The following is a 24,971-nucleotide window of genomic DNA, read 5'->3' on the forward strand; positions in this document are numbered from 1 at the left end:
GTGAAGACCACTGGCCTGTGTGCTGAAGAGTCGGAGTGGGCACTCAGAAAAGGCTGCTTATTGTGCCCCTTGTCAGGGAAAAAAGGGCAAGAGGCTTCAGTGCATGCTGGGAGCAACAAGGCCTTCTCTTAGAGTGACCAGACAAGGGAGCAGAAAGGGGTTCAGAGAGCGCCTACATACTTGACACAGAAGAGCTTTTTTCCCTTCTTGATGATGAGCAGTAAAATGATGAATTACATTTTGCAGACATGCTCATGAAGAAAGAGTACATTGTTAGGTGACAGCTGGTAATGTCAGTTTTGCAGGGATTCACACTGTCCAGAGTTTCAGTTGTGTGTGGTTTTACAATATTTCATATTAATGATTGGCTTTGAAGCTAGCACGATGAAAATATAAGATAGGCTGGCCTTGATCTAGTGCTGTGGTCCACACATCATATAAAAAGTACCCACATTACCAAAGGGTTCCAATTATGGGAAAAGTTCTCTGTAACACAAGCTCTTGCTAGGCATAGCAGAATGTGAGGTATTTTGCATGACTAATCCTGTTGCCTGGCCCAGATAGTGAAGCATTTTGCTGTAGATTTTGAGCGTGAAGAATCAAACACAGTAAGGGAAATATACACCCATAGACTCCACCGTCAAGCACAGGGGGGCCAAACTATTTGTCTCCTCTCTCTCTCTCTCTCTCTCTCAAAAATGAAAGCTCCCATTTTTCATTCCTTTGATTTTTCCCCCTCCTTATGCAACTGTGTCTAATTTTATATCTAATCTCTTCACAAATATCTACTATACATAGGATGCACAGAACTATACACAGAAACACTCTAAAACTGCAGAACACTAAGCTGCATGTCTAGAAAAGCAGACATATTGTGAATATTCCTGTAATGGCATCCAAGATTTTTTGGCTTTGAAGTGTTACTGAGCTGGTGCAAGGGGGTGGAGCAGCTTCAATCCCCCCAAAAGCACAAAAGAGGCACTTCTACTGCAAAAACAAAAACCATGTGGGCAGTCATATCATAAAACCATCAGGCCTTTCCTGTCATGCTTAATTCACAGCAACACCTCATTGTCGCTCACTGACTGACTATATGGTGGTGTGTTGCGTTTCAGCTGCACCCCAGACTGCATTTAACAGACTAGAAGCTTTCTGATTTGGTTGCTGCTGAATGAATGCATTCAGCTGTGACAGCTGGCTCAAGCTGGTCATCTCTTTGGGTAACTTCTGGTCGTATCTCTTGAAAAGCATTGAACTTCAGCCTGTCTCAGAAGGGTCATATTATCTTAATAGGGTCTCTTGAGGGTCCTGAGAGGTATTGGATCACAAGAGCTTCCGATTACCTCCTCAGACAAGAATTTTAACCACAATTACCTGACCAACTGGATATGCTCTTGAACAATAACAGAGCTCATTCCAACGACATTCTTTTTTCTCCCTGGCAGCGCAGTTTGGTGCCTTCTCTTATGCATTTCATTTGAAAGCAAATAACATTTTCATGTTTAGGAAATCTCCAAATAAGGAGAAATAAACAATAGCCATGATGTCAAGTACTTTTTTGGAATAACTTAAGTCAGTTTGCTTCTGACATAATAACTGTGGATTGCTGCAATGTTTGCTGCAACATATTAGACTGGTTATATTTATTAATTTTTACTTTTCTGTCCAAAATCTTAGGCAAACATCATTGTAAAACAGTACAATGTCTGGCATGTAGTCAAAAATATTTTTACAATTATTGAAATGCTAATAATATTTGATCTAACAAGACATAACAGACTACAGACTTTTTTTTTTTTTTGTAGCGTTCATTAAGCAAACATTGCACGCTAATATCTATGGTGTTAAAGGACTGTTTATACAATGCTGAAGGTCTTCTACTTGTTTGGCTGAGATATTGTCTGAATTCCCTCCACTTGTGGGAGTATTGGGGACAAATAATCAAACTAATTAATTCACCTCATCATTGTATGGAACATTTTCCATGGAGAGGACAGGCAATTATAACACGAGAACAGGTTGTATCTTGTATGGTTCATGGATGTCCAGTAGGTTTTCCAACCTGTTCAGCTAATTTCGGCATAGTACGCGGTTGAGCATGTTGTAGGATATTTCTGAAATGGACTTTATTAAGCATCCCTATGATGGACTCTTGCTCTCTCTTCCTAGCTATCAGTGGACGGGGATACACATTCCAGTTGCTCTGCTTCCACTGTGCTCTTCCAGGTGGTGGGCCTTCAGGGACTGTGTGCAAGTGTATGTGGGGAGGTAGCATAAGCACGAGTGGACACATCTGGAGTAAATAATGGGAGACTTGTATTCTCGTAATCCCTCGTGTCCGAAACAGTGTGAAGTCCTGTGACAGCAGAGCACAGGAACGTAGCGAATGTTGGCCAAGTGAATGAAGGATTGGATAGCCATGGCGAATGGAGGATCATGTCACACTGCGGAAAAGCTGCCGAGTTGCCGCTGCAGTTAGAAATACAATGATGGAACTGGACTTCCCGTTCCCACAGTCAGTTAGGCTGCTAAGCACTGGTTCACTTGGGACCCCATTACTGCCAGCTGATGTGCATCCCTAGCTTCTCTGCATGCAAGCACAAAATAGGGAATTTGGGGTTTGTTTAAGCAGGCAGTAGAATTAAGTTTTTAGCAGGTTTGATTTAGGCAGGATAGAATTTCTTCATTCTGAAATATGACTTTTTTAATCAGATTGAAGCCCTATTCATATGAGGTTTAAAATCTGGTTGAACAGGTCCACCTGATCAGATCAGTCATGTGACACAGTTTGATGTCTCAGTTTGGACTTTTGCTTTATTCAGTGTCAAAATCATAGGCCACATTGGTTGTCATAGCAAGAACACAAGTGTGCATATGTTGACAAGGCTAGTACAACAAAAGTATGTGCAGAGAATTTGTAGTGAGGAGAATTGCCTCTCAGTAATGTCTTTGGGGTTTGTCAGATGCTAGAGGGCGCTTCTGAGTCTGAAATAAAAGGGCTGTTTATAAATGCTTAATCATTTTTTTACACAGAAAATGGTACTTGTTTTACTGAACAAAGAACAGCATAATATATTTCAATGCTGTGGATATATTTTGAGCACTTTTGAATTCCAGTTATGGGTCTTTCTAACGGTGTTTTATGTACATTCATGATGCTAGCAAGCAGGAACCGCTTCATTTAGCCAATGAGCTGATCAGCACAGCACTCAGTAGCAGTAATGCTAGCAGCCTACTGCCCAAAACCTGTTTACTGTAGAAAAAAGGAAAGATACTGAAACTAAAGTTTTTTAAAATTATTTTTACTGGAATTCATCTTTCTATTTTAAAGAAACTAAATGTTTAATTTTTCAGTTTTAGCAGTTTAGCAGTTCCTTCATTCCCGTTCAATAAGAACTTGATCACGGGTTCCCGGTAGCATTTTGCAATCATGTTTTTGATATAACAGGAAAAATAGCTAAGGAAGTTAAACTGGATCTGGCTTCTACCAGCAGTACACAGTTTTGGATGCAGCCATACTTTTGGCTTGCCCCAGCCTAGACAGCTTACATACGCCTGTGTCATTACCATGACAACCAAAATGGTTATGTAAGCAAATGCAATCATAAATCGGATTTGCTCTGCTAAGTGAACAAAGTGTTAGTGATCCTAATGTTTAAGACAAATTCAAGTCTCTGTGGATGGCGATAAGTCAACTCTGTAAGAGCTAAAATCAAACAATGTCGCACTCTGTTGAACTCTAGTAATGGTGTGCAGTGGTGGTTTACACAGAAATCTTTTCTGTGGCAGTGAAACAACTGCAGTATAAAAGGCCAGCTGTGAGTGAAGTTCCATCAGATTGTAAGAGCCAGATGCATAACTCAGTCTCTTTATAGTCAGTTTATAGTCTGCTGAGATAAATTGTGTTGTTCCCACATCCTAGTACCAATTAAAATTTTGTTTTCACTTCATGCTCACACACAGCCGCAGACTGTATAAACCCAGCAAAATTTCACATAATCAGCCTGCTAATATTAGCCTGGACCTCTTGGGACATACACTTTACAGCCTTTTCTGAGCCGCAGCTCACTATTCGTCTTATGCTTTTTGTGGAAATGGAAATAATCCTTAATAAATCTTGTGTCAATTTCAATCCTCAGAGGCAGTGGAATGTTTATGTATGTTCTGTCATATGTCCCCATGAGGTGCCTGGTCATTTTTTTTTTTTTAGACCATGCAGCTATCCTTTTTTTCCCACAGCATTGAGTGGTGGCAGAATAGACCTTGGGAACTTGTTTGGGCCATTCTCTGTCAAATAACTGGGGCTTACCCTTTGCAGTTCTTAGAGCCTAACGACATACAAAGTGATGTGTAAATGCCCTGTTTTAGCTTTATTGGCAAATTTTTCCTTGACTATGATGAGAAATGGCTTTGATAGATAAATCTTATAAGGGCAGGTTTTAATATGTTATTGGTGGTGTTACATAGTATTCTGTAACGAAGCATTATAACCTTCTGTCTTATTAATGATTTTATATTATCATATGTCATTCATCAGTCTTATCTCACTTCAGTACCCAGCATGCATTTTGCAAATACATCACACAACGCAAATCCCTTGGTATCACTACCTGATCTGCGCCCCCTGCCCAGTTTGCACCACGCATGCATGCCACTGTCATACATGTGTACATTGCATTATGTTTGACAAAACTGCTGGATGTGTACCCTGCAAGCATATATTTTTATGACTTCATATTTGTAGATTAGCTCGGTGTGTTTAATGCTGAAACCACTCACTGTCTTTCTTAGATCAGTACTACTTAGTATTAAGTTTCTTTCTATGGGTGAAGCCATTCAGTTTAGAGACAAAATAGGTACAGACAAAATACTGCCCTGTTATCATTTGAATCTCTTTTGGCTTCCTTACTCCCTATACTGTGCTGCACAGGACATGAAATCATGGCTTATAAATCCAATAATGCCCTGACTGTTAGATAGGATGTTGTGCAGCTGTGACTGAATTTAAATTATTTTGACATTTAATGCAAGTAGTAAGCAATCGAGATTGAGCCTATATTTTACCCAGCTTTGTTCATGCTATTGTTACTGTAGTGCAGATACAGGCTACAAATGCCACCTTACACTTGTTTTGGATTCTGCTAAACCAGCAGCAGACCTATAAACCAGAATAGACCAGCATGGGATTCATACTGGTACATGCTGAGAACTGAAAAGGGATGAGTGCAAAACACACACGCAATTACTACTGAAGAGTATGGGCGTTTGTTACGTCTCAACTACAGTTTTAAACTGCCATAAAATGCTTAGATATGCACAGGTAGTGCTGGTAAGAATAATATTCTCTTATAATCTTGGATATAGAAGGTCTCATGAATAATTTCTACTGAAGCACTAACAAAGCAAACTGAATTGAATGCAGTGTCTATTGTGTTGACAGTATCTGAATTATGTTTGTAGCAGTGATGTTCATGTTATAAGTCTTTCTGAACTGTTTTAACTGCTCATTGTTAACTTAGTGATTGCCTGTGTTGTCTACGTTTGCAGAGGAATATGGAGTGTCTTTGCTGCAGTTAATTGGAAGCCCACCATCCAAAGACATCACGCGTGTAGATGGCCCTGATGGCAACCCTGCTTACCTGTTCGGAGAAGAATCCAGCACTGGACAGCTTGCACGAACCCACCTGCCCAGCCACTTCTACCGGGACTTCTCCCTGATCTTCCAGCTCAAGCCCACATCACAAGATGCAGGGGTCCTCTTTGCCATCACAGACTCCGACCAGAAGCTCATGTATGTGGGGGTGAAGTTGTCGGCTGTTGAGGGCAGCACCAGGAAGGTTAAGTTCTACTACACTGAACCAGGTGCAGATGAATCAGTAGAAGTTGCCAGCTTTGCCGTGCCCTATAATCCTGATGACTGGAGTCGCTTCTCCTTAGCTGTAAACCTCAACCAGGTATCTTTCTATGAGGAGTGTTACTCAGAACCCAAAGTGGTGACCTTTGAGCGCTCCTCAGATGACATAGAGCTGGACTTAGGTGCTGGAATCTTTGTTGGACATGGTGGAACTGCTGACCCAGACAAGTACAAGGTTAGTTCTGCACTCTTTCATATAACTGCTGACCTTTTTTGTCCAAGTTTATTCTTAAAGAAGTAGTTCAGCCAAAAATTTTGGCCCTGCACAGAGCTTTGAACATCTGACTTTACAAATGCAAATAATTTTGGTCAAAATAAAGTTATGTTACAGTTATAATTTAACCAAATATCTCATTTGATCTAATTAAATGTTCCTATTTCTCCAGATGTATATAACCAGTGAAGATATGTTTGGTGTCTGAAGTATACTTCTTTAATTTTGTTCTAGAGCTGTGAGGCTAAAGTAGCTGATAATTAATGGAAGCTTATTCTTCAGCGAATCATTAAATAGTCTCAAAAAGTGGCTCATGACACTATATGGCACACTGTTATCTATAAAAATGGACAAAAGTTTGTATAAAATTTGAGCATCAAGATGACTGCAACTTCTATGTACATCTGCCCATCTTTAACATAACAACAGTGTGAAATGAAAGTGTTTATATTGTGTTCAAATGCTATTTTTATCGTGACAGTTGTACATGATTTTTTGGTATTAAGAAAGCGACAGTTGTGCTGTCCGTTTAAACTTGACCCATCTTTATGGAGAGGTGTGAATTGCTTTCACAGCAGAGGGTTCTCTCAGTTCACTCCTCATTGCTCACTAGCAGCTCAACACAGTCACACCATTTCACACACAGAGACAACAGTGTCTTAGTTAATCTGATAACAGGGGTACAGGGACATATTCACATCAATTTTCATTGTGCTGGTGGAATAGGGGGCCTGCAGAAAGAAGTTAAATGCAGTTATCTGCATACTTCTTTTTCCACACAGTGTACGCTGTGCACTGAGTAGTGCATAAAAATATTTACACTGCTCCCTAATCTCTGTTTCCTAATTATACTTATTTGATGTTGCACATGATAGTAGTTGTTGTAAATCATAATCCACCTTATATTGCATATTCATGAACCGTAAAATGAAACTTCAGCAATGTCATTTATAAGACTATATAAGTATGTCAGTTACATACAAATATTAACAACACTAAGACATTTTCACTTAGTCTTAATTAATGTCTAATGTCTTTTTGCCATTCATAATTGTGATATACCCTAAAAACTAAAATGAGAAGACCACTCATTGGACTTCAAAAGTAAAATAGATTATAAAATTTCATATTAAAAATGTTTTTCAGGATTACAGGAACGTGAAGAAGGAAACATAATTAAAAGCATGGACAAAAATCCAGAAAAATAATTTCGACAAGTTAACATGTTCACACAAACACACATAACCTCACGCGAAGGCTGAACCCAGACAAAAGCTTAAAGAAAATCAGCAGGCTAAAACTCAAAGAAGAGAGAGAGAGAGAGAGAGAGAGAGTGTGTGTGTGTGGTGGGGGTGAGAGTGCCTGCAGGTGTCTTTCCCCTATAAAACAGACTTGGTCAAAGCAGTTATAGCTTTATGCAAATTACATATAAGTTAGACAAGCAATATATACAATTGCTGATTCATTATATTAAAAATCACAACTATTATAATGCAGACTTTGGTTGGTTCAGAGACAAAACACTGTGTCATTGGTGAGATTCAGTCAGCAAAGATAGTGTCCTTCATGTGCGTCTTAATGACATCAGCAAGAGTCGCTCTCAGTCAGGCCTGAGGCCTTGAAGGTTACCAAATGGTTGCCTTTCACCCAGTTATACAATGATAGAAATACCCAGTTCTGGTAGGATATATTTGAGATGAGCATAAACAAGCCTTATCTCCTCTCACAGAAAGGCCAAAGAACTATTATTCCTAGGGGGGGAAAAAAATATATCCTTACGCAAAATATTATATATTAAAAACATTCAAATTTGATTACAGGAGATAATGTGCATCCCTTCAGTAGTTACATGTAGTAACTAACTAACTTTATGGAAGTGCTGCTGTTGCTGCTGGCTCTCCTGCTGTCTCCTTCACTCTCTCTCAATCTCCCACTGTCTCCTTCACTCTTTCTCGCTCTCCCACTGTCTTTTTCAATCTCTCTCGAAATCTTCCCCTCCCCCATCCTTAGCTGCATTTGTTTAGCGGTAGTTGTGTTTTTTGGGATTAATAAAAATGCTTAACATTTTTTAAATGGATCAGAATAAACTTAAATGGGGGTCCATATACTTGGGCGCTCTGTCAAAGTATAACCTATGTGTGGGGAAACTCTGGAAACTTGAAGCTGCTTGAGGCAAGTCTGTGGTGATGTAGGCATGTAGTTTGCACAATGTCCACCACCGGTCACCAGCCCTGGTCTTGATATTTACCTTCCAGCAGAGTCTAGCCCCAACCACATTCTGCCACATGTGCTCCAGCTAATTAACTTCTTGAATCAAAGTCTTTGATTGACTGGATCAGATACGTCAGTGTGAGGAAAGGAGGAGGCTGCGTTTTCGATGTAGGTTGGAACTAAATCCTCCAGGAAACTCCATCTCCAGGAGCTGGTGACCACTGATATATACAATGTCCAATTAGTTTTGTGCAGTTTGCAGCATATAGGCTTCTATTACTTGTTAGGCTTCTATTACTTCTCCAGCAAAACTAAAAAAGCTTCAGACACCCAACAGGTTAAGATAAAATTTTGCAAATGTATTTTTTTGGCTACATCATCACTTTAAATGCACTGTATTGTCATTAAAAAGATCTTGTGTGTGTGTGTGTGTTTCTTAGGGCATAATCTCAGAACTGAGAGTTGTGGGAAACCCAAGGGCAGCTGAACACCGTTGTCATGAACCCGAAGATGACGACGAGGATTATGTAAGGAATATATTTGACAACAATGTTTCCATGTATTCCTTAATATAATGAATGTACTCCAGTTTCAGTTTAGGTCGTTTGGGAAATTTTGGATGTGTTTGCTTAAGTTATATATTCCTTTCAGCATTCTAAAGGTACCACTTCTAGTTGTTGTTCTTAAATGCACATGATTAAAATGCAATGACTGAATTCTTGTTTATTTCTTTCTTCATTTTGACTCCAGAATTCAGGGAGTGGGAGTGGGTTGCATCCAGATATAGATAGAACTAGAGTAAGTAATCCTGAACAAAACCTATTTTAGGTTACTCTTTAATTCTAATAATCTAAACTTATTTATACTCTTAAATAATGAGCTACACAATGTACCACAATAATTAAAATATCTACTCCTATAAGTCAACTACTAACCTTCATTGTGCATTCATTTTAGGAGCCTTCCTTCATGCTTCCACCTCTGCCCCTACCTTCGGTTTTCACATCTGGAAAATCCCAGTTGGACACCTATGATATTATGGAAGGAACAGGTGAGATCATTTACACTAAGGGTCACAAGCCTTATTCACCAAGGGTCACCAATCTTATCCGCCAAGCATCAGTGTGGCTGTAAGTTTTCATTCCAAACAAGCAGGAGCACACCTCATATAAGTAATCAGTTGTTTTGAAGACCAGCTGATTAAACAAGTGGACACACATGTATTTCAAGTGTGAATAGAAACCTGCAACCCCACCAGCTTTTTGTGTGTACATCTGGCAAACCCTGACTTACACTACAGTAGTGCTCATCAACCCTCCTCCTAGACATTTACTTTCCTGCCGAGTTCAGTTTCAATCTGCATCTGTGTGCTATGCCTTCCCACCCACATCCCACCCCACTTAACATAAAAGCCTCTAATCCAGCCAATCAAGAACTTCTGAAGTTAATAAGATGGAGTGCACTCTTAGCAAAAAGGGTTCTATATAGTAACAGAAAGGGTTCTTTGGCCTTTAACAATAGTGGAACCCTTTCTGGTGCTATACAGAACCCAGCATATTGTCCATCTATCTGAAGAACCCTTTCATGAGGCAAATAACCCTTCAATCATGCAAAGGGTTCTTTGAGTGTTCAGGGTTCTATATAGAACCATCTTCTTTGACTAAAGAACCCTTGAAGAACCATCTTTTTTAAGAGTGTAGGTATGGCAGATTGTGGTTGGAGCTGGACTCTGCAGGTAGGTAGATCTCCAGGACCAGAGCTAGTGACCACTGCACCTCAGAAGAAAGAGCCTTATCCACGAAGGGCTGTTGTGGCTGCAGGTTTTTATTCCAATCAAGCAGAAGCACATCTGATTTCAGATGGCATCTTCAAACAATTGATTACTTATTTGGTTACTTGGTTGGAATGGCATTTTGCAGATACGCATCATCCCTGGTCCCCCAGAACTTGGTTTGTTTTCAGTATATGTAGCTTTAAGGGTTCTTTTTTATTTTATCAGTTTTTCTAAATTGATTTGTTGTTGTTATTTTGTTGTCAATTGTTAATGGGTGCTGATTTCTGAAATGCTATCACTACGTTTAAGTTGAAGTCATCAGATGTGGTGCTAAAATCTAGAAATTTAGAAACAAAACACTGCTTTTGAGCTAAATTTAGTGACTTTTGACAGTAGACAGTAGACTAGGATGCTGATCTGACTGCTGTCTAACAGGGCATTACACAGGGAACTGTTGCCCTCTTGTGGACAGTGGTTGTACTTGTATGTGCATTATTTATTTATTTTATTTTATTTATATATGAACCATTGTACTAAATTAGTTCAAACTGTGATCCCACAGTAAAAAAAAGTATATATATATATCAGACTTTAGATATTTACAAATATTATGTTATGATGTATTGAAACCCAAGACATTAATAGAGAAAGTGAAAAGCTGAATACATACAAATTTGTCATTTATAGGATTCTTTCTATTGGGAGGTGGCTGTCATAAACCCTAAACCCTAAATATCAAAACTTTGTTTTTTGTAATTTTTTGAAAATGTTATTTCTAAAAATATCTTTTTGATTTCTTTAAAAGGGATTTGGATTTATCATAAGTATAATTTATAATTTATTTTGTGTTTTAATGAAAAATATGTTCAAAGCTGTGTTTGCTATTCATGTTATGGCTAGTGTTTTTTGTTATGTTCAAAAGTTTTGGTAGCAATATGATTGTTTTTGGTAGTGATAAAATGGCATGTTTAATGATATATTTGAATAAAATAAACATAAGGTACAGAATCACTCAAAGCAGCAGGATTGTAGTCTAAAGTCAGTTAAAAATTCAGAACATGTTTTCAGCTCTGACTTTGAACTAATTTGGTAGAATGATTCATTTACACATTCATTTACACATATAGTTAATTAATGTTTTATTTTGTTCATTTTTGCATTCACGAAACTTTTTTCTTGATCAAAATTAATTAAATATTCTATTCTTGCATACAAAATAAAATAATTGGGGTTGGTGGGATGGCTAAGCACCACCAAATATTCAGAAGCAGCCCGCCTTTGTATATAGTGCAGTCTAAATGGTGAGATATTTTGTTTGATATAATTGTTATTATTTTTTCAATATCATTTATGTTTATTCAGTTTATTACAGTAATATTTTCAATGACTGAATGTGAAAATGAAAATTCCTTCCAGAATCTTTGATATGCTGCATTTTCAAACCATTTTGCTTAGGAGACAAGCATAACCAGAGCTCAGCGGAACCCACACCTGGCACACAAGATCCTAAAGGTCAGTTTACTTTTAATGCACACTTGGCTGATCACTCAGGTTTAGTGTGATGTCCTCCTGTAGTGGTTCACTGAGGTGAAGAGTTTAAGAGGTGTGCATGTCTGATTCAGATGCTTGTTACACTCTTAAATGTTGCTTTTCTTGGTTTTTGTTCTGAAGAGAAACTTTTTGTCCTGGATACTCTTAGCATGTGTTTATACTTGTAGTTTGGTTCCTTTGGTCCAAACCAAAGCAAAAAATTATACATTGTTGAATTTTAGTTTTGGTTTGCTTAGTGTTTGCACTGATATATTTAACATTGAACCAGAAGCCTTAAACAGAAATCATATAAGGTCACTGATTAAGCAGATTTTGTGACATGCAATTACTGCAATGATGTCTACCGAACTTTCTGAATCATGCTGTTTTCTGTTCTATCTGGGCTTGTTGGTTTTAGTTATGTCTTGTTTCATCTGTCTTCCTGTGTTACCATGGTTTTGCTCGATGTGAAGCAGGATGAAATCACTGTAACAGCCTCGAGGGGCTTACTGCTTTTACAGACAAACCTTGAACCCTTATAAAATAATGTAGTTTAAAAATGCAGTAGCATAGTCAAATATTTTACTTTCCTGTTGTTCCTTTGTCTGTTGTTCCTTTTGGCTTATGTGTGTATAAAAAAACGTAACATGTCAAAACGAAAGAAGTGCGAAGCGAGCACACCAATCAGGCTACAGCACGCACTTTGCTATGAGCTTGTTTTGACCTGTTGGACATGTTGCTACCCAATGCAAGCATATGGTTCAACAACAGTGTAACAGCATAAAAGTTTTGGAGTGCCTATTCCTATATAAATGATGGAAAAAACTCCTGACTCTAACCAAACTTTGTGAGAGACCTACAGATGCAATGTAGTAAAGGAAAACTCATTTGTGAACCTGTGTTAGCTTGCTTGTAAAGCAAGTTTTTATTCACTTTAAACTTAAGCAATTTTTATTTAAACTAAGTTACAAATAAATCTTAAACCGAAACTTTGCTTGTTCACAAAAGGTTATTTCATAGCCACTTGGTTCTAACTAATGAAAATTGTTTGCCTTCAGTGTTTTGTGTTGTTGATAATTTTAATAAACAACGGCGTCAGACTAATTAATGACATTCTATTAAAATATTGGTGTTACAAGAGTGACACTAGAGTATTTTCACCTAAAATACGTCGATAAGGCAAGAGTCTTGTTACAAAAATAGGACATTAGAGCCATAATTAATCTTTTAGTACTTTTACTTTACTTAAGTACATTTGAAGCCAAATACTTTTGTACTTTTACTCAAGTGGAGGTCTAAAGGGAGGACTTCTATTTTAACTGGAGTAATTTTTTACCTTGGGTATCTCTACTTTAACTCAAGTACAAAGTTTGTGTACTTTGTCCACCACTGTACATTACACACTCACACAGAAATGTCTAATCCTGAAAGTTGAAATAATCTTATTCTGTTGGCTAATATTCTTTCAGTACCTGTTAGAGACTCATGCCTCCGTTTAGCCACAATTTCTGCTGCCATTGTTAAAGGATGTATCCCAATGACATGCTTTTGAGACAAAACTGCAATAAAGATATAGAAAACCTTCATGAAACAGGCTGCTAAAAAAAAATACATCCTCTGCTGGGAACAGACTTAAATATGGCATTTGTCTGCACTGTAAAAAGTGGCTTGTCAGATCTACCTAAAAAAGTTACTTCACGTTACTACACATTATTCAACCTAAATAAATACTCTGAATGAACAATTCTTTCAATCAGTGTAGTTCTTTAAGTTGAATAAAACTAGTTCAATTGCTTGTTACTACATGAAGTCATTTTTTAGGTAGATCTAACAAGCCACTTTTTACAGTGTGCATATTGTAGCGCATAGTTTCTATTTATTGGCTGTATTGAAAAATTAAATTTTTTCTCAGAATCTATGATATGCTGCATTTTTAAATCATTTTGCTTAGGAGACAAGGAAAACCAGAGCTCAGTGGAACCCACACCTGGCACACAGGGTCCTGAAGGTCAGTTTACTTATAATGCAAACACATAATGATTCTTTCAATCAATGTAATTTTTTGAGTTGAATAAAAGTAGTTCAATTGCGTGTTACTACATGAGGTAATATTTTTAAGTAGATCTGATGAGCTGCTTTTTACAGTGTAGACTTTTGACAGGCAGTTTATATCTTACCTCTAAATTGCTATTAAGTGCACTGTAATTTTTGTCCCATACTTATGATGATTGCTTAGCTATGCTAAATAATATATTGAGATATTTCTGTTTTCTCCAGGTGTCAAAGGAATGAAGGGAGATAGAGGAGAAAAGGGAGACCAAGGAGCCATGGGCCCAACGGGGCCAAAGGGTGACTCTGGACCTCCAGATATATCATTTACATCTCAGGATGGAATCAGTGGAGTTAAGGTACATGATGATTTGTCTATAGAGACAAAAATGAATGACTGAATGTACTGATGGTTTGAAGGGTTACAATACAAGAAAATAGACTTACAATTGTATGCAAACATTTGAACACCCCTGGTCAAATTATGTGTTTTGTTGATTTTCTAAGTGAAAATGCGTTAACGCACCCTCTACACAGAACCATGAATGTATGGCATTTTCTACAAATTTAATGCACAGTTTCTATTTATTTGTTTAACATATTAGAAAGTTTAACACATTGGAAAATAATATACATATAAAATGTGCCATGGATTTTTAAACTTTCTTTCGATATGTTAAATTCAGCAAATAAACAGTAATTGTGCATTAAAAGAGGGCCGACATCCAGCAGAGTTTGGTGATTTACCTGCTCAAACACACCTGATTACACTCATCTGTTTAGTGGGTGTGTTTGAGTAGAGAAGCTACCAAACTGTGCTGGACACTGGCCCTCCAGGACCGGAGTTGTGCACCCTTGTCCTACATTTTTCTCGTAGTTTATTTTTTCTTGGAGGTCCACTTATAACAGTTGCTTGGTTTTATGTACCAAAAATGGTCATATTTAAGTTTTACTTGAAGATTTTCCAACTTCACTTAGACCTGAAACACTGCTTAATACTTCATTGTGAATGGGTGGAGCTAAACTGCTGCGGGCTGAATAAGTGGATATATGAAAACAAGTCGCTTCCCGTAATGTCACAGAAACAGTGAATTCAAAGCAAGCTGTTTTGCAGCTTGGTTTCCATATAAGGACTGTATGGACTGGGGAATAAATAGCATGTTTTGAAACTTTGAGGCCCTTTAATAGCTAAAGTAGACTTTAGTACTGCCGTGTACTATCCATTAAATGCTGACTGGACCCAGGCACATATGATAGGAGGCTGTCCAATGTTTCATGATTTATTTCTCTTATTATCTCTCTTGTGTCCTCAGGGTGACAAAGGAGACAAAGGAATGAAGGTAAATCATACCTAAATATCAGTTTATGCAATCAAGAGATTTTCATCGATGCACTCTCTTTCTGTAAGCTTTGGCTGCATAAAAGAATCTGAATCACACATAAATAATGAAAAATGATTTTATAAAGAATTCATTAATGTTCAGTCCTTAGTTGTGGGTTTCACATTCAGCTAATATGGTTAATACCCCAAACACTCACACAGGGTAGTCCTGGCTCAGGTTATCCAGGTCCTAAAGGTGATCGTGGGCCTCCTGGTCTGCCAGGACCACCTGGTCCTCAAGGTCCAGCTGCAGAGTTGATCAACATCGGGGAGGGAAAAATGGTTGAGAGGGTGGTGGGACCAGTGGGCCCACAGGGACTGCCAGGCCCTCCAGGTCCACCAGGGCCTCCTGGACCTGAGGGGGATACAGTGAGTGATCTTATGATTCCTTTTAACAGTTAGGCAAAATAGTTTGATTTATTTATGTATTTATTTTTTGTTAAAATTGAAAGATTGCTGGGCATTACTGAGTCAAGGGAAAAAAACTTGCTAAAATGTGGTGTGTGCATGCTGTTGTGAGTCACCCTAAAATAGTAAGGTAAAAGTCAAATGTGTCGGGTTGGGTTTTGCGTGAGTTCAAGACCAAGTCATACATTTTTTATGTATTACTGTCACATGCACAGGCTAAAAAAGGTCTGGCTTGTTGTGTAGGACTCAATTGCAAAATTAACATAATGCTGATGAGGATATGATGACAGTTGTAGAGATAAAACTCATTCTTTAAAATGTACAAATTCTCTAAAACTATAAAATGTACTTTTTATAGATAAAAAAGGCTAAAAAAAGGTTTGAGGCTAACTGACAGACTGTGAGCTTTTATTACTACTATATTACTATACTGCTTCTATACTTATACTACTTGGCTACACAAGACTTAAATAACCAAAAAATAGAGTGAAAGGGGAACTGTCTGAAGCCAATATCGAGTATTTTTCAAGTATGTATCTGGTGATACCGATGCTGATACATAAACATTCATAAAATGTAGAAATTGAGACAAAATGTTCCTGGATTAACATTACACAGAACAAAAACATATATTTGTGTAGAGTTACAAATTCAGTAAAATAGTAAAATTAATAAAATGAAGACATTGTAGCACAGTTGCCCGTCATTACCTAAACATTCTGCTCTTCTGGAGTAAAACAAACACACCATCGAATAGACATTTGAAGTATCGGTCAAATCTAAGCTTCTGTCCCATTATTTTTGTAAATATATGCTGATACCAGTATGATTCCTATATCATCATGCATCTCTAGCCTTGAAGTTCCAGTGCAGAACTAAAGAAGCAAACTTTGGCTTATCAATTTGTCAGCTAACAGTTACAACATGGTCCTTTTAAAAAGGCTGCCGGGCAGTTATTTCCAGTCATACAAGAATTCCTTTGAAAGGTGAGAGACCTAAAAACATTAAAAAAATGAATGCAAAATTACTGTTTCAAAAACATATTTGAAATCTGACCAAAAAACTCATCGATAGTTTTAACATTTGGCTCAAGTAATGCATTTTTTGTGTTGTTCTAGCTACTATGCTTGTGCAGATCTCCACAACTAAGGCAAGGTTTTCTGGCTCTTGGTTTTACATGAAAGCCGATTGGCTCTTTTTAGTGAAGGCGGGACTTTCCTCATAAACAGAAGCCAGGTTGAGCTTTCCCATTCATTTTTCATTCAGTGACCTGTCTTCTCCTTCATAACGCCTCTGACAGTGTGTAGAACTGTAGATGGAGAATCCTGCATCGGTGCTAGAATTAGAATTAGAATTCAGAACCTTTAGCCAACTATGTTTTTGCACACAGAGGAATTAGATCTCCACATTTAACCCATCTGTGCAGTGAAACACCCACATACATGCACACTAGTGAACACACACACTAGGGGGCAGTGAGCACACTTGCCCGGAGCGGCCGGCAGCCCTATCCAAGGCGCCCGGGGAGCAGTTGTGGGTTAGGTGCCTTGCTCAAGGGCATTTCAGTCACGTACTGTTGGCTGAGGGGTTCAAACTGGCACCCTTCGGTCACAAGGCTGGTTCCCTAACCTCCAGACCATGACTGCCCCTAGTAGAGCCCTTGGTGTGTAAAATTCAAAAATCCTTTTCTATTTCTATTTTGTTTGACAGGGTGATCCAGGAGAAGATGGCAAATTGGTAAGAATATGTATAACATACTATGCACAGTTGCATTACATAAACAGTAAAATAGCGAACATTAATTAATTAATCATCTACTCCATGCTTCCATTTAGGGTCCTGAAGGGCCCCGTGGCTTTCCAGGAGTACCTGGTAACCCCGGAGCTAAAGGCCAGAAGGTAACTTTTTAGGAAAAAATGTACACTAGAATCCACATAATATAACACTCCATAAATTGCATAAATTTTATGGCTCATGTGATTCTCCTCATTGCTCTTCAGGGAGAGAAAGGTGAAGGGAAGCCAGGTCCCAGGGGCAAGACTGGGCCTCCAGGACCACCTGGACCTTCAAGCATAGACTGGGCAGTAAGTAATAACAGCAACAGTGTGTTTCCAGTCAATGCCACTCTATTGCTTTAATGTTCAAGACCCAACATGAGTTGCATGACTTTCTCATGTCTCCTCTGCAGACTTTTGTGGACATGGAGGGTTCTGGATTTCATGATGTGGAGAGGTGGCGGGTATGAGTCTTTTGGCATCTTTCTGAATCTGAAACTGATGGTTTTATATGTTTTCTTTTTTTTTCTTCACTCATAGAATTTGGTTTAGTTTGTCCTTCTCGTCTGTTTTCTCAGGGGCTTCGTGGTCCTCCTGGTCCACCAGGACCCCCTGGGCTTCCAGGGCCTTCAGGGCCTTCAAGGCCAAACATCACAGGAGAAGGAATAGGATTTGGCCCCCCAGGGCCTCCCGGACAGGATGGGGCCCCAGGCCAGCCTGTACATAGATTGTGCTTTTATCACTTGTTGCATTGATTCTTTGTTCTATCTTGATCAGTGGTCCACACAATATTCTTACCTCCTCATCCAGTGAGCAAAGGGCTTTTATTAATACTTCAAATTATTTTTAATAGCCAATAATCTATTTGTTTTATTTTACTTTCTATTATGAATGTTTGCAGTGATTTGCTACAAATATTTGCCAATTTTGCTTGAACAAAATCACTTAACATTGCGTTTTATGAGCCAACAGCGCTAACATTTATAAGCATACATTGTTGATGATTTTATCTGATATTATGAAATCTTGCTGTGCAAAACAAAATAACTCCATTGAGACTGGTCTGATGTCATGTTGCTTTTACTTAGCACTGTCAACCATCAGCTGAAACTAACTTGACTGATTTAACTTTCTAGCTATGCTAAAACATGCCACAAAAAAAAGTTTTGATAGGATTGTGCAGAACTGAAGAGCATATGTCACATATTTATGGACCACTCTTCTAGACAGTATTGAACTGTATGCAACCATAAGAGAGTATGTAAAAACAGCTGTAATTTGCTACTATCTTCTCTTGTTTATATAGGGGCCACCTGGTCAACCTGGAATCTCTGGTCTGCCAGGGCCACCAGGACCCCCCGGCCAGAAGGTATATGATGTGATTATGAGGTAGAGAGTTTATAATATATGAGGTTGTTCTTGCCTACTATGTGCTTTTCTTCTGTGTGTCTTTTTAGGGTGACTGTGGTGAACTGGGGCTTCCTGGGGCAGTTGGGGAGAAGGTAACACATAGTGCCTATGCAATGGCTCTTTGATAAGGACTGTGGTAATCCTGCACATATATAATGAAATTCAAATTTAAGATTTTGAATCAGGAATGATGGGAAATGGTTTTGTCATTATATCAGTATTGACTGAAATCAATATTAAACTATTCAGTATTCAGGACTGAAGTTGACTTGACCGGAATTGAAGCTGAAATTGTCTTAGACACCTTGTTGTGTGTGTGTGTGTGTGTGTGTGTGCTTTAAACCCTTTATTATTTTGTGAATTTCTACATAAATGTGACCTAAAGTATGATCTCAGCTTTATTTAAGTCAAAAAAAAGATAAAGAGAACCCAATAAAACAAACATGTAAAAGTATGTGAACCTCTAGAATTTTCAGTTTCAGGGATATTTAGTCTTCAGCATCAAAGTCTGATCTTTACCAGACACATGTTTGTGCATGACATGACTCAATTGAGATTTCAATTGAGAAGGACCTTATTAAAGAAGTCCAACAAAAATGATTCCAAGAATAAGTCGTAGAATATACTGGGAGATCACAAAAATGCCTGGGGTAGCATCTAAGGATCTGCAGGCCTCTCTTATACTGGCTAATGTCAGTGTTCATGAGTCCATAATCAGGCAAACACTGAACAAGAACAGTATGCATGGTATGATAGAAAAAGCCACCACTCTTCAGTAAGAACATTTCTGCCTGTTTAACATTTCCTAAAGTTCACCTGGATGAGTCAGAAGACTACTGAAATATTGTTATGTGGACAGATAAGAAAAAATGGATCTTTATGCCTTAAATGAGAAACGTTATATTTGACAAAACCTAACACTGCATTCCAACATAAGAACATCATGTTAACTTTAAAACATGATGGTGGCAGTATCACAGTTTGGGGCTGTTTTGCTGCTATTGGACCAGGACAGCTTTCCTTTACTTGATGGAGCTATGAAAGTTAGGGCCTCCATCCATGAGCTGAACCTCAAGTGAAGGTGGGGCCTGCAGAATAACAAAGTCTACAAAGAATAGCTAAACAGAAGAAATGTTATATATTGTGATGGATGAATCAGAGGTAAAGCAGTTCTGTAAGGAGGAATTGGCCAAGATACCTTCAAGTCAATGAGCAGGGCTAAACAACAGTTTCAGGAACTGTTTGGTTGAATTGCTGCTCAAGGTAGTTACACCAGTTACTGTTACTATCCACTCGAATGAAGATCTGATCATATTTTAGGTCACATTTTTGTAGAAATTCACTTTCAAGCAGCAATGTGTGTGTGTGTGTGTGTATATATATATATATATATATATATATATATATATATATATATATATATATATATATATGGGCAGTATATATAATAGCTGTTTAAATTTTTTGATATATATATATATATATATGTGTGTGTGTGTGTGTGTGTGTATATATATATATATATATATATATATATATATATATATGTATATATATATATATATGGGCAGTATATATAATAGCAGTATATATAATAGCTGTTTAAAAACATTATAAGTAGTGATGTGAGTATGTATGTCAGTGTGTTTCTTTAGCTATTTCTAAAACTCAGGGCAAATCAAGTTTTCTTTAATGTCAGTCTTCAATATAACTTATATACACTGAATGAAAGGTTGTTCTCCGGGCCCTTGTGGCAGCCCAGTATTACTTGTAGTTATTATCCAGTACCTAATTTGGTTAATCAAACCCTAAATTATATCTGGTGTGCTGGTGATGGAACTTAACAAATCCATGTAATGGCTGAGGTTTCAAGGAGAAATCTGGAACTATTTTTTTTCAAGCAAGTTCAAAAGACATTAACTACTTTTTTGGAAATAGGAATTTCTTGTTCTTTTTTACTTTATTTATGTTTAATTGTCTTTAGTCTTATATAGTGTTTTTCGAAGAAAAACACATCGCTGAATGAAATGGTTTTAAACAATTTGCTTAGGTGACTTTAGGCTATTGCACAATACTGTTTATTATTGGTCTCAGTCCAGAATTTCTATATCAGTGTATTACTAATCAGAATCTTTGTTCTATTCAACATTCAGTATGAAGTCGTATTTCACATGAAGTCTAACTGTGCCTTCAGTACAAATCTGATCTGTATGAATTAATATTATTGAATGAAGCACTGATACCGGAGTTTGTCTTGTGCTGGGATGCCAAGCTTTTCCTTTATGCTTCTCTCCTTCTAGCAAGACTCCTCCTTTTCCTCTTTTTTCTCCTGGTTCAGTAAACCCTGGGGAACTAGTGAGGTATCTGGTGCTATGCATGTCTTTTTAATTCCTGCATCTTGCTTTCAGTCTAACCAGAACATTAATGAAAACTAACTTCATCGTGAAACCAAATACCACTGAAGACTTAGGGGCAGATTTACTAACATTTTGCATTGTTATTGTGATTTACTAAACAGGAGCAGTGGCACTTCAGAGCCTATAAAACAGATGAAAGGGGTGGAGCTGCTCTTTTGCGCTTTTGCTTTATTGCATGTGCATTTAAAGGAGTTTCCCTCTCAAAGCGCAAAACACTGGGGGGAGATTATTATAATGAAGCTTTTGTTATGATTCACCAAGACAGATAGTAGATACTAACTGTGCATTATTTAACACCTGAGAAAAGCTTGTTTTATTTTTGTCACTAATGTGGCTGCCATTGTGCTCAGAGAAAAAAGAGTTTATCAAACACGTTTATTCTTGATGGGAAAAAACACTTGTAAATATATTCATTTGATGAAGGAAATGAAAACCAAACCAAATAGTTTTAGAAAAAAATTATGTTTTAAACTGCTGTTTCCTAATACAGTATCCTAAAATATTAGCACTCCTGGTAAACATGAACAAAAAGGCTATAAAAAGCATTTTTTATTGCTTATCCATTTGATCTTTCTTTCAAAATATCAACAAAAATCTAACTTTTATTTTGAGGTACAATGATTAAAAGAAAAAAAAAACAATCTTAAACAACAAATAAATAAATATGAAATAAATATTTTTCTCAAATCTGTGTGTGCCAGTTGTTGGCATGCCTTCATTTAATACTTTGTTCAGCCTCCCTTTACAAAGATAACAGCTCTGAGTCTTCTCCTGTAATGCTTAATGACACTGGAGAACAAAGGATCTGAGACCATTCAAGATCCTTAGATTCTGAGGTCCATGCTTCATCCTAAAGGTTTCTTATGGTGTTCACGTCAGGGGACTGGGATGGTCATGGCAAACCCTTGATTCTGTTGTCAGGTGGCCATTTTTGTGTAGATTTTGAGGTGTGCTTTAGATCATGGTCGTGCTGGAAGATCCAACAATGGCCCAGTTTACGCTTCCTGGCTGAGGCAGTCAGATTTTGATCTGCTGGTAATCGATGAAGTCCATGATAACATTTATCAGAACAAGTTCTTTAGGGCCTTATGAAGAAAAACAGCCCCACAACATCAGAGATCCACCACCATACTTCACAGTGGGGATCAATTACTTTTCTGCAAAACTATCTTTGTGTTAAGTCAGGTCAAATTTATTTGTATAGTGCTTTTTACAACTGATGTTGTCACAAAGCAGCTTCACAGAAATCCATTAAGGACAAAGTTTTAACATGAAATGTAAATCCTCCAAGTGAGCAAGCCAGGGGCGACAGTGGCAAGGAAAAACTCCCTCAGAGCTGAGGAAGAAACCTTGGGAGGAACCAAGGCTCACATGGGGGGACCCATCCTCCTCTGGTCAAACTACCTACAAAATTATTATACTACTAATATTAATAGTAGTAGTAGTAGTAGTAGTAGTAGTAGTAGTGTCTATGCTAAACCCACTTCTGGTGTTGCCAAAAAGCTCTATTTCTGGTCTCATCTGACCATAGTATACAGTCCCACTGTAAGTTCCAGTAGCATCTGGCAAAAGGGAGCTTGAATTTGTTGCTCCTTGACAACAGAGGCTTTCTTCTGGCAACCCTTCCAAACAACTTGTGGTTATGTAGGTTGTTTCTGATTGCAGTTTCGGACAAGTTTTGACCCCAAGACCTCTCTAATGTCTGCAGTTCCCCATTTTTTTATTCTTGGAGATTCTTTGGCCACTCAAACTATCATTTTCACTCTGCCTGGGGTCAATTTAGACATACGTCTTCATGCCGGCAAATTCTTAACATCTTCAGCTGCTTTAAACTGCCATTCAATGGTTTAGCTTTTTTCTCGTAGCCATTTCCTGATTTGTGCAGCTCAACAATCTTTTGTTACACACTAATGCTGTATTAAGGGGTCTTTCTTCATAGTGATGGATGGCTGAGGGAATTTGGCCTGTGTCACTTCTGTGTTTATACCACAGTATAACAGAAAGCCAAGGCTGACCATTTCATTGTTCCTTATCACTCAAATGAACTTTAAAGCATAAAATATGAAGGGGAATATATTTCAGTTAAATTTCTAAAATATTCTTTTCATGATAAGATTTATTTTTTTTATTCAATCGTTGTATTTCAAACAAATGTTGTTCGTTAATACTTTGAATGAAGTATCAAAAAGGTAAGCAATTAAAAATCTGTTGTTTTGCTCATGTTACCAGGGGTGCCAGTATTTGTGGAGGGCACTGTATTTTGGATATATTTTACACTATCAAAGAGCAGGTTTTGTCTAAAAAACGATTTGACAGTTTTCTTTCTTAAACAATTAACCGGTAAAAGCACACATCGGAAATCTTTCGCTTTACAATCCCTGCTTTGCTACTTTTTACTGTGTTATTCCCGCACTGTGGCTTCTATAGGCTGTGGTTTATTTATGTGTGTGCATGTCAGAAATGTCACATTCTTTGATGTACTGCATGTAGCTTAGAGATTATCCTTAAAATCATATAATTCCCAAATGTCCTGAGTGCGCTGAGTGACCTGAGGGAAATTAAACAGGGGTTTTTACATCAGACGGTTTCCAAATGCAGTCAGCTCATCCCAGTTCAGTTCATCCCACCAGCCGAAAATGAATGTATTTCAAAACGGAAAGTGAAAAATAATACTTATTTTTCTTGAATTTCTGATGAATTAATGTCTTACTTTCTCAAAACAATTACTCTTGTTGAAATAATTACATATTTTCTCTGTAAATAATATATTGTTTTGCGAGTTTGTTATTATTCTGATTTACAAGTCCCAATATTGAGAAAAGAAGTCATTATTTCAACTAATTAGTTGATTTGAACCTGAAACAAAGAATGATTAAATAACACATGGTTATACTGCACTGATCATGTTAACTACGAAGTTGTGTGAAGTTGTGTTTGCCTGCAAGTGCTTAGTAGATAACTCACTAAAGTGGCTACCCCCAGTGCAAGTTGTTGGTAAACTGTTGAAAATTAGTGCCTCTCTTAGTAAATCTGCCCCTTAATGCTTAACACAACTGAATGCTTTAGTGATGCACAAAATAGCCTGCATTTGGATTGGAAAAAATTTGATCTGGCTAAGGTGAGTTGATATATGGACAAAAGAACATGGTAAAAGAGTTGGGGTTTTGGATCAGGTTTGAGTAATGATTTTAATTATTCCAAGAAATTGGCTTAAATTTCCCAGAACTCTCTAGACAGTGTTGCCAGATCGGGTCAGTTCCTGCCAAATTGGCCAGACTTTGGTTGGATTTGCCTTGGGCAAAAGGTGCTTTGGTGGGTGGACAAAATTTGGGCTGGTCTGCCATTGTTTTGGTGGGTCTAAAATTAATAAACTGAATTACTTGCAGCGGAAATTTGAATAGACCTAATTTATCCCCAGATCCAGTCAATTCTGAAAGCTTTGATCGACATACATTTTAGTCACTCTGTTGAGAGGCAGCTGTTGCTCCCACTCACCTGTCTCTTTTGCAGTCCACTTCAGCGATTACCCAGTGTATTGTTGATGTAATGGACATGCTTTCAGAGCCTAACATAGCATGGATTATCCAGTTCACTCTATGTTACTGTTTGTACATAGTTCTGCAATAGTAGGAAATTGTATTGGCCCGTGATCCATTCAGCACAGCCTATGAAGGTAAGCCAGTTTTAAAAAGGCATATGAGAAATCGTTATGCTTGCAATATTATTGCTATTAATTTGAGCTCTGCAAGTTGCCAAAACAAGATACACTTACAAATCAAATAATTTAATACTTTTATTAAAATAGTTATAGTTTCTTTGTCCAGGCATTTCTTAGATGTTTGACAGGGATACTTAAAAATTATGTAAAAAGCTTTTAGTTTTTTGTAG

General features: G+C 37.6%; 1 protein-coding gene across 6 annotated transcripts in view; it reads left to right on the forward strand.

The window, feature by feature from the left end:
• The window catches only part of col18a1b (collagen type XVIII alpha 1 chain b), a 77,024-nt gene that overhangs the window by 31,986 nt on the left and 20,067 nt on the right, over positions 1-24,971 (forward strand). For 4 of the 6 annotated variants that reach the window (XM_036570570.1, XM_036570569.1, XM_036570565.1 and 1 more), the window contains exons 2-18: positions 5,548-6,089; positions 8,780-8,866; positions 9,090-9,137; positions 9,297-9,390; positions 11,569-11,625; positions 13,595-13,651; positions 13,921-14,051; positions 15,006-15,032; positions 15,236-15,442; positions 17,192-17,218; positions 17,317-17,379; positions 17,482-17,565; positions 17,670-17,720; positions 17,835-17,975; positions 18,563-18,625; positions 18,714-18,758; positions 20,967-21,026. In XM_036570570.1, the coding sequence (XP_036426463.1) occupies positions 5,548-6,089; positions 8,780-8,866; positions 9,090-9,137; positions 9,297-9,390; positions 11,569-11,625; positions 13,595-13,651; positions 13,921-14,051; positions 15,006-15,032; positions 15,236-15,442; positions 17,192-17,218; positions 17,317-17,379; positions 17,482-17,565; positions 17,670-17,720; positions 17,835-17,975; positions 18,563-18,625; positions 18,714-18,758; positions 20,967-21,026 (1,784 nt within the window). The remainder of the gene's footprint in view (positions 1-5,547; positions 6,090-8,779; positions 8,867-9,089; positions 9,138-9,296; positions 9,391-11,568; positions 11,626-13,594; positions 13,652-13,920; positions 14,052-15,005; positions 15,033-15,235; positions 15,443-17,191; positions 17,219-17,316; positions 17,380-17,481; positions 17,566-17,669; positions 17,721-17,834; positions 17,976-18,562; positions 18,626-18,713; positions 18,759-20,966; positions 21,027-24,971) is intronic. The other 2 variants (XM_036570568.1, XM_036570567.1) reach the window with 2 other exon arrangements.

The sequence above is a fragment of the Colossoma macropomum genome, unplaced genomic scaffold, assembly GCF_904425465.1.
Source record: "Colossoma macropomum unplaced genomic scaffold, Colossoma_macropomum, whole genome shotgun sequence".
NCBI classification, from domain to species: domain Eukaryota; kingdom Metazoa; phylum Chordata; class Actinopteri; order Characiformes; family Serrasalmidae; genus Colossoma; species Colossoma macropomum.